Raw genomic sequence first — 10272 nt, 5'->3', positions numbered from 1 at the left:
CTTTTAGTGTGATTTAACTCTCGTACGGCAGGGTCCTCGCGCCGTTGCCGGTCCACCTCGCCCGTTGACGATCGAGCGAGGTGGCTACATACAACTACTACTACTACACTTTAAGAAAAACATCTCGCGTTCTTTCGTTCCGCTTTTACAAAACATCTGGCGTCTTTCGTTGGTTTATTTCATCAATCAACGGCGTTTTGAACAAAATTTTTATTGTTTAATCACGCACAGGAGAAATCTCACCAGGCACTACCTTGGAGGTAAACAATGGCTGCTAATGGGAATGAGAGACAGAAGAAGTCGGCTTTTAGCTAACACTTAACTTCTACTTCTACTAACGTTTCCTACTGGAACATGCCAATGGCTGCTAATGGGGAATGAGAGACAGAGGAATTCGGCTTTTAGTTAACGCGCACGCTGCGAATTTTTTATTGTTCAACAACGCACAGGAGAAATCTCCCACCGGCACCACCTTGGAGGTCAAAGCGTAAGACTTGTTACGCACTACTACGACGACTACGAGGGACGAACGGGTGCCGCCTTAAGGAGCTTCGCCCCTAAAAAGAGGCTTCGAAAGCGACGACACAAAAGGCGCGTGGCTGCGTATCTCCCGCGGCACGCCGGAGATAACGTGAGGCATGTTGACCGCGTATGCGCCGTGCGCCTCTGTGTAAGAATTGGTATGCGCACACAAAAAAAATGATCGCGGTCACCGGCATCAACGCCCGCTACAAGAGGCCCCCCCTACACCGCGGAGCCAGGAAAAAAAACGAGCAAATGTTAGCAAAAACGAGTTAGTCCATGAGGTGGGCCGGTTTCACGCGGTCGAGAGAAACGACGTCCTCTCTGTCGCGAACACGAATGGTTACAGTTTTGTGCGAGCGCGACAGCACACGGAAGGGCCCGTCGTACGCAGGAGTCAACGGCGCTTTCACTGTGTCTCGTCGCACGAACACATGGGTTGCCGTATTCATGTCCGGGAACGAAAACACTCTTTGGTCGCGGCTGACGCGTGGCGCGTTGGGTTGCAGGTACTCCAACCAGGAATGTAGCCTTTCCATATGTTCTGAAGGTGTCGGCGCAGTGCTTGGTCTCTCACCAAAGAATTCTCCCGGTAGTCGGATTGTAGAGCCGTACAGCATTTCTGCTGCACTGAATCCGAGGTCTTCTTTTAGCGCGGTACACAGGCCCAGAAGAACGAGAGGGAGCTTCTCCACCCAGTGCTCTCTATCCAATTTGGCCGTTAGCGATGCCTTCAGTTGACGGTGTAGGCGCTCCACCATTCCATTGCTCGCTGGGTGGTAAGCCGTGGTGAACTGGAGCCGTGTTCCCAGAAGCCTCGCCAGCGCAGAGAATAGGTTGCTCTGGAATTGTCGTCCACGGTCGGTTGTTATGCGCAGTGGGCAGCCATAGCGTGAAACCCATGTGGCCACAAACGCCTGTGCGACGGTCTCGGCTGCGATGTCCAGAATCGGCGTCGCCTCAGGCCACCGTGAGTAGCGGTCGACACATGTGAGCAGGTATCTGTAACCCTGGGAAGGAGGAAGAGGTCCTACCAAGTCCAAGTGGACGTGGTCGAAACGACACTCTGGTGGCCGAAATGCTTGAAGTGCTGTGCGCGTGTGACGATTCACCTTGACTGCTTGACATGCTCGGCACGTCTTCGCCCAGCGTCGAACGTCGGCGTTAATGCCTGGCCACACGAAGCGGTCCGTGACGAGCCTCTGCGTCGCGCGGATTCCTGGGTGGCTGAGTTCGTGAAGGCTGTCAAACACTGCACGCCGAAACTGGACGGGGACGAAGGGTCTTGGAGATTTCTGCGATGCGTCGCATGTGACCATAGTCGTCGTGTATGGTAGTGGGATTTCTGCGAGCACAAGTGACAGTGGATTCTGCCGCAACACGGTTAGCTCCGGGTCTTCCCGCTGGGCGGCGGCTAATGCCTCAAAGTCGACGGACGCTGAAACGGTGTCGATACGGGAGAGTGCGTCGGCTGCTTTATTTTCGATCCCCGCTATGTAGCGGATGTCCGTCGAAAATTCGGAAATGAAAGAAAGTTGGCGCAGTTCTCTTTCCGAATATGAGGAACTGTTGTTCTTGAACGCATATGTCAGCGGCTTGTGGTCCGTTAAAATGTGGAAAGTGCGACCTTCGAGGAAGAAACGGAAATGCTTTACGGAGCAATAAATGGCCAGCATCTCTCTTCCAAAGGTGCTGTAGCGCAGTTCCGCCGGTTTCAGCCGTTTCGAAAAGAAACCTATCGGTTTCCAGTCCTTGCCGTCGTATTGTTGCAACACTGCTCCCACTGCCGTCGTTGAAGCGTCAACCATGAGCCGCGTTGGCGAGTCGGAGAGCTGGTGCATCAGAAGTGTTGCGGAGGCAAGTTGAGTTTTGGCGTCCTGGAAGGCTTTTTCGTGCTCCGCTGACCAGTGAAACGCGGGTGTTTTCTTGGTGTCCCGGCGCAGCAAGTCAGTTAGCGGCTGTAGAATGTGTGCACAGGATTGGATGAAGCGCCTATGGAAGTTGATCTGCCCGAGAAACTCGCGCAACTTGCGGAAAGAGGTAGGCGTGGGAAATTCCCTAACGGCTTGTACCCGTGATTCGAGCGGCAAGATGCCTTGCGGGGTGATTCGATGGCCTAGGAAATCTAGTGCTTCAACACCAAATATGCACTTTTGGGGCTTCAAAACCAGACCGTGCTCGTCAAGACGCTTGAGGAGGAGCCGCAGGTGATTTTCGTGCTCTTCCGGCGTTTTGCTGGCGACCAAAATGTCGTCTAAGTAGACGAAGACAAAGAGCAGTCCGCGAGTGACCTCATTCATGAAACGCTGGAACGTCTGTGCCGCGTTCTTCAGTCCATACGGCATACGAACAAATTCAAAGAGGCCGAAAGGTGTTGTCACGGCCGTCTTTGGGATGTCGCTTGGTTCTACTGGAATCTGGTGATAAGCGGCCATCAGATCCAGCTTAGTGAAGATGGTCGTTCCCGCGAGGCGAGCGCTGAAATCATGAATGTGAGGGAGAGGATATTGGTCTGCCGTTGTCGCAGCATTGAGAGCCCGATAATCACCGCAAGGCCGCCAGTCACCAGGCTCTTGTTTTGGCACCATGTGCAGCGCAGAAGACCAGTTGCTGGAGGAAGGTCGAATAATGCCGAGCTGGAGCATGTGGTCGAACTCACGACGGGCGGTTTCGTGTCTTTGTCCAGCGAGCCTTCTAAGTCTAGCGGTGACGGGCGGTCCGGTGGTGACAATGTGATGCGTCACCTTGTGCTTGATTGGCAGTTCGGTGTTCCGAGGTTTGGTGATTTCAGGGAATTCAGCCAGAATCTTTTGAAAGTTTGACTCTGGGTGGAAAGTGCAAATGCCGCATGAGGACAGGTCAGACTTCAGTCCGACAACAGCGAGCGAAGTGACGTTGTCCTTGAGAGGACGATCGCGAACGCTAACGTCAAGATTGAAGTGGCTCAGAAAGTCCGCTCCCAGGATGGCCATTCTAACGTCGGCCACAACGAAGAGCCATCGATATGTGCGCCTGAGTCCGATGTCTATCGTCATTGACTGCACTCCATATGATGCAATAGCAGTATTATTGACTGCAACCAGGCTGGAAATGGACTTGCCGCGTCTGTGATGTTGGGCTGTTGCTGGTAGGATAGATAGCTCAGCTCCGGTATTGACAAGGAGGCGTGTGCCGGTGATGCGGTCGACAACGAAGAAGAGGCGCTTGAGCGCTGGCCCGTGTCGCATTCCGCCGTTAGCGACTGGCCGGTGCGTTTCCCGTCCACGAGCATGGTTGGGTGCAGCGAGTGGCTTGCTCTCTGAAACGGCGGTGGTACCAGCACACGCTCTGCTCTGCCTCGCTTGAGTGGCCGCGGTGCTGCGGGCTTCGAGCACGGGACGACGAACGATGCCGTGCAGGACGGTGTTTGTTAGACAGGGCGAGGTTTTCCACTGCTGCAGCCAGTCGGTCAACTCTGTCCTCTAAGCGACCTAACCGGCTTGCATGTTCGGACATTCCCGCTGCAGCAATAGGCATTTTTGATGGCTCGGTGCAGTCGGTGATGAGGTCGGCGAGTTGAGCCAGACGCTCGAGAGCCACGTCGTCCGAGCCAGCGAGTATCATCCGTGTTGACTGTGGCAGTCTCTGCAAAAACAACTCGCGAAGCAATGGCTGTTGACGCACCTCCGACGCTTGTTGGCCCAGCAGCTGACGCATTTGGTGGAGAAGTTGCGAGGGACGCTTGTCACCGAGCTCTTCATGAGACATGAGTTGTTGCAGCCTGCTCTGTTCGCACACCTCAAGACGTTTCAGGACGGTGCTTTTTAGTTCGTCGTAGGCCTTCTCCGATGGAGGGGAGGCGAGCACATCGTCTATGGCGTCAGCGATGTCAGGTGGCAGTGCTGCAACGACGTGGATGTATTTCGACTCCTGCGATGTGATGCGTCGAAGCTGGAAGCGGGCCTCGACTTGGCTGAACCACACCCTGGGGTTTTTGAGCCAGAAATGAGGAAGCTTTAACTCCGAGGCGTTGGTTGTGGCTGAGCTTGAAGTGCCTTCCTCATCTGACATGGCTACTGTTTTTCCAAACGTCGCGGGTCACCACTTTGTGGCGTACTCGCCCCAAGGAGCAGCGAGAAGCAAACACCTACACTCCTTGAAGTCTGGGCAAGAACTACTTTATTTTCTCAGAAAAAAGAGGCTTCGAAAGCGACGACACAAAAGGGGCGTGGCTGCGTATCTCCCGCGGCACGCCGGAGATAACGTGAGGCATGTTGACCGCGTATGCGCCGTGCGCCTCTGTGTAAGCATTGGTATGCGCACACAAAAAAAAATGATCGCGGTCACCGGCATCAACGCCCGCTACAACCTCATTCCGGACATGCTAATGCACATCACATCTGCTACTGGGACATCATCCTACCCAATTGTCTCGTCGATCACCATGACCTACAGAGGCACATGGGCAACAGAGTCGGCGAGGATTATGTTGGACTTGGGATTAGGACGGGAGGACATGAAGATTGCAACGGTCACATGTCTTCAGGGAGGCCTGCGGGCATTCAGAGTGCATAAAAGGTCGACGTCGGTGCACAATCGGCAACACCAACATGGGCTCGGGTAGCCTATTTCCCAAGCCGCGAATGCGGCAATTGGCAGCTAAAGTCTAGCTGCCAAACGGGTCCCTCTGCCCATAATCAAAGTGATAAGTTTTCGTCTTGTTTTGGATAGCATCGTTACCAGCGTCTCGCAGGGGTTCCACGAGGCGTGTCTTCCTTTTAACGTTGTGTTGTTGTTCAGAATGAAGATGAAAAAACAACAAAAAGGTCCACTCCTTATGCGGTCCAACGGCAGTGCTTATTTATTTAGTTCTCTCATGCTTACAGGAAGCAGTGGCTTGCTTTAGAGCAACTACGGTAAACTCGGGCTGTCAGGTGCTACAGTGAATGGAATTGCGCTTCTCGCTAGCAGTGCATCTAAAAGGAATGTAGTGCAGTCATTCTATCATTGACGTCGTGTGCAAAGTATGAAGATTGCCTGACGTTAACGCGTTGTTCATATGAAAGATGTGTCTAGGTTGCGTTTTCAATGAAAAATTGTGGTTGGCAGTCTGGACTTGGGTTATGTCCGTTTGTTGTTACTGTTGTGTACGTTTCTTACACTGTTTGGATTTCAGTGATGTATCTGTACGTACTTGCCAAATCGCTTGCTCCGATGAATCATGGCTCAGCGCAATTCCTTCCATTCTATCCTATCAACGATAATAAAACCCGTATTCGCGCTGGATATTCCCGTCTTTTCCTATTTTGTTCCTCACTTACTATGCAACATTGAGACATCCCTAGACACTTCCCTTTTGACATACGTAGCTCCCTAGTCAGATGCCCCGTCCTACCATTTCTCTACATTTCCTGCTTTGTGCACGCGATTTTCGTCCCCTCCTCCTCTCTTGAGTTGAGGGGGAAAGTAAGCAAATCGTAGATAACACGCTGCTTAGGAAGGCATTTGTTACATTCACGAGGACAAGTCCACTTGTGGAAACGATCTATCCAGGGACATTTCGTGTTCACCAATTTCTCATCACTTCAAGCCTGTATCAAGCCCTGAACCTGAGTCTTGTTTCGATGTTATTGAAAGCGAGAGTAGCACCATCAATACTTCTTTTTGGGCGAGTTGGTTCATTATGGCGCAAGGAAAGACCTGCACCAACAGAAGCCCACAAGAGAGACCCAAACGCTAAGAAGGGATTGCTGCCATTTGGTTCGGCACATTCTAGACAATTCTAGAAACATCGTTCACGTGCTTGGCATATGCTCTCAGAAAGTCGTGCCTTCATCAAATGATGCCTAGTGCTGAGAATCATGAATGTTGTCTCTTGGTCGCAGGGTATCCCAACTCGGTCTTGACTGCTGTTTCTTAAAACCTCCTTCAATAACTGAAACATGGAACGGGACGTACAACGGGTGGGGATCACCGGAAGGCCCTCAGGCCTGAGGTTGTGCCATACATCAATAAGCATTCTTCAATCTAAAGAAGATGGCAATTAGGAACGGGGTCTCACTTTGTTTCCCTTGCCAGAATAAGCTGGAAAATTGTGGCCACGTTTTTGCAACACCAGTAAACGTGGACACGAGAAAAAAACACGAAACGCCGTTCTTTATCTGTCCTCGATAATGTCCGGAAAATGCTCGTCACGAGGTTGTCTGCATCTCCCGCGCTGTTGATCCCTACGCAGACTAACTGGTTTGCGCACGGCGCGCATCCCTCTGTAGTTGCTCCTCAACGTTCTATTAGTTCATTGATGTGCCCATTGGGCTTTGTTACTTCTCTTTCCGGTAATTTCGCCTTAGAGAATAGACGTAGGCCGAGCACGTGCCTCCAGAACTGTGCAGAAGCTATGATCATACCTTCCACGGTTACGTCCACAGCAAATGCGGCATTCAGATATTTTTTCACTTCGGCCAATGGGTGCTGAATGTCACAAAACTCAAACGTGGTGAAAGCTGTAAGAGATGAAAAGCTTCAGCCGCGGTCCACATGCTGGCATAAAAATCGCATGCTACTCTGCGAGTGAGGAACGAAAGGTGGCCGGCCTTTTTTCCGGCTAAAAAGTTAGCGTCATGTGAACGTGGTGTTCTTGGTAGTGGCGGTAAGTAAAAAGGGATGGATTCAGAGCCCGTTTCGGCTGAAAGCACGGAGGTATTTAGCCGCGGTCGCGTTGTGAACGATGTCGTGAATGATGAAATTTGTGGCTTGCACACAGCTTTTATGGAAAATAAGTACAGGATTTACGTATTCATAAAGAAAATGAAAATGCACTGATTTCACTGACACTTGTGTATAGTTTTCTTTACACTTTCAATAATTCGGCCTTCCGTTAATTCGCACTTTTTTTTCTGGTTCCGTGAAATCCGAATTAACGAGCTAACGCTAACTGTATATGGCGATTGCTAAGCGCTGTTCGAAAACCAAGAAAACACAAATAAAAACAAGCAGTATGGGCAATGAGAGCGAACTAACAGCTCAAGGTGAAAGAAAGAAGGAAGGACACAAGTAGCATGCGCCAAGTTACCCATTGGTAACTTTGATAATTCAAATTGAACATGGGTAGGTAAGGCGTGTTAATACCTACCAGTTTGTCCGATGTACCGTTTTCCGCATGATAATTGAACCCTATATACTACGTCTCTTTCACAATGTACAAACCTGCTTACGTGGGTCACAGAACATAGATTACTTTTCCTCAGCTTATGACTGTTAAGTTGATGACAAAAGGAAGATTGTTGGGCGCCGTGAAGGTCATGGTCATGGCTTCCCTACTCGAAATCAGTCTATGCGAAACTCCATGAACATTGGACAGAATTTTAGGTCTCTCCCTGGACCTCTCTTTTGGTCATATGTCCGTCTTGCAGTTCTTACTGAGGACATTTAAGAGCCTCTCAGTGAAGGAGGTGATCGAGGCGCCAGGGTATGCGTTATCCCTGAGTCTATCTGCTTGTTTCATCGCACTTCGCGTCTGGACATGGTCACTCGACTTTTTGCATCTATTCAACATGCGTGCAAGTACAGCACCTCAATTGACAAGTTTAGAATGTCATGAGCTCTAACTCAACAAACTTTTATCTCCCTGTACAGCGTACTCCCAGCACGTGTGCCCTCACCCTCCAAAATCTTTACATCAAAATGTTTATTATGCCAGAAGACGTAGGTAATTTGTAGGTGAAATCTTAACCGCGGAATGTCATCTTCACCGTGCAAGGATGTTATCTACATTTATAGTGCAACTCTGACTCAAGAAAGCATAATGAAAAATCATCGACGTAACAAAAATATCTCACAGCATTGTACCCTTACGTACGTCACTGCAGGTAGCAGTATGGCTTTTCCGTGTATATATTCGACACGGTCGGCACCAGATACTACCGAATACAAGTTTCGACTCTCTGAGCGAAGGCTGATCCATCATATAGCACGTACATTGACTGGATGTACACACAGAGCAAGTCCAGAAGCCGACTATCACTACTCCCACACTCATTTTGAAACCGAATATTAACGCACACGTCAATGCATTCCTGCGCGGTCGCCATGACCTCATTTCTTTAACTGTGGCAGTACCTGTCCTTGACGTCAATGGACACGCACGTAACAGGCTGTCCCTTCTTGGGGAGCTCGGTGACACCTCTAGAGTTGCCTACAACAAAAGGATCTTCCACAGGGTGTCGTTCCAACATCCATTTGAGGTAGCAGAACGATGTAGCTATCTACCATAAGCTTCAGTAAGAACGGCAGGACGGACGCAGGATCAAAGAAGTCCAGGGAGCGACCTATGGTACTGCCCTCTGTCTACGGTGTTTCGAATGTACTAAAAAAAATTGCAAGTAGGTAAGTCATCCCCAAGACCTTCACGGCGCCTAACAAACTAATTTCGCTTTGTCAGCAAGTTAACGGCTATAAGCAAAGAAAGTGTCACCTATGTTCTGTTAATCGTGAAAACGAGTTTGCGCCTTGTGAGAAAGAGGTAGTATATTGTAAGTGAAATAAGACCGCGCGGGTGACGGAACACAAGTAGCAGAAGTTGACTGGACGGGCGCAGACTAAGAAATGAAGTTATTGAAAACATCACACTCCCACTTCTGACAACCCACGTGCGCAGAAGCACTCACGACACTATCGCAGGCTATATTCAAGGCCATTTACCTACCGTAAATATTCTAGCTCTTTTTCGTGTATATATAGTATATTATGTTCCAGTGTCATGCGCGAACCGGTACATTGGACAAAGTAATAGGGACATTAACGCGCCTTAACACGGTAACCATATTTGTCCCCGGTAACTAAGCTATCGGCGCAGGTGTCATCGTCAGCCAGAACTGCAAAATCACCAGATATATCGCGATCTAGAGATAGAAGAGACAGGGAGATCACCGAAGCCTTGACGAAGCACAACATCGGCGACGATTTGTCTGTTAGTGCGCCAAAGATATATTTGATGGTTCATGAAGTGTCATTTTCACAACGAAATCTAGACACAATACATAGACAGACTTGATGGCGTGACGCGAGTAGCTCTTCTGTTGTTGTTGTGTACGGGGTGCTCAACGTTAAGTTTTATGGTTTTCCTAAAATCTAGCACTGGGAAGAATGTGAAAATACCTTTGCAGATAAGTTATGTATTCAGGGGGACACAAAGTGAGACAATAATTATCGCTGTCAGCCGCAAATTAACTAAGAATAAATAATGAACTTTTTAATGAGTGCAGCAAGTGAGCATATTTGGATTGAAAAGTTGCAGACAGCCGCGTTTGTACACAGTTCCACTTGGAAGAATTTTTCTAGCATGTATGTGCTCCGAGATATCCCGCTGCAAAGTTTAACTGCGGCTTGCATGGTGACGCATGGAATACGGTGAGGATCGGCGCAATGTTCACCCCGATGTAACGAGCAGTCAATGCTTGCTATCGCCAGCCAGTAGCAAAAGCGTAGCCGTTATAATCTTTGCCTATGCCTTCGACCCGTTGGCAGAATAAACGCCGCACGCAACTGCCGCCGCGCATCCGGGATGAGATTTGTGACAGTGCTCACTGTCTTGGATGCGTAATCATGCAAACGCAATTGAACTTTGCAGCAGAATACCTTGGGTCACAGACATGCTAGAAGATTTATTCCAAGCGGACTTGTGTAGAAACGCGACTGCCTCCAATTTTTCAATACAAACATGCCCACTTGCTGCACTCATTAAAAAGTTCATTATTCAATCTTAGTTAGTTC

The 10272-nt window shown here is 49.6% G+C and overlaps 2 protein-coding genes across 2 annotated transcripts; both read right to left on the bottom strand.

The window, feature by feature from the left end:
• Positions 1 to 794: 794 nt before the first annotated feature.
• On the bottom strand, positions 795 to 3494 carry LOC119378389 (uncharacterized). The gene is made up of 2 exons (XM_037647551.1): positions 2258 to 3494; positions 795 to 1960 (listed from the first exon to the last, which is right to left on the bottom strand). The coding sequence occupies exons 1-2, from the start codon at positions 3492 to 3494 to the stop codon at positions 795 to 797; spliced, it is 2403 nt and encodes an 800-aa protein (XP_037503479.1).
• A 262-nt stretch (positions 3495 to 3756) lies between these two features.
• Positions 3757 to 4572, bottom strand: LOC119378388 (uncharacterized). The gene has a single exon (XM_037647549.1). The coding sequence runs from the start codon at positions 4570 to 4572 to the stop codon at positions 3757 to 3759; it is 816 nt and encodes a 271-aa protein (XP_037503477.1).
• Between the last annotated feature and the right edge of the window lie 5700 nt (positions 4573 to 10272).

Source organism: Rhipicephalus sanguineus, unplaced genomic scaffold (assembly GCF_013339695.2).
Source record: "Rhipicephalus sanguineus isolate Rsan-2018 unplaced genomic scaffold, BIME_Rsan_1.4 Seq8149, whole genome shotgun sequence".
NCBI lineage: Eukaryota > Metazoa > Arthropoda > Arachnida > Ixodida > Ixodidae > Rhipicephalus > Rhipicephalus sanguineus.
The sequence above is the reverse complement of the archived record's forward strand: the minus strand, read 5'-3'. Positions and strand labels throughout refer to the sequence as shown.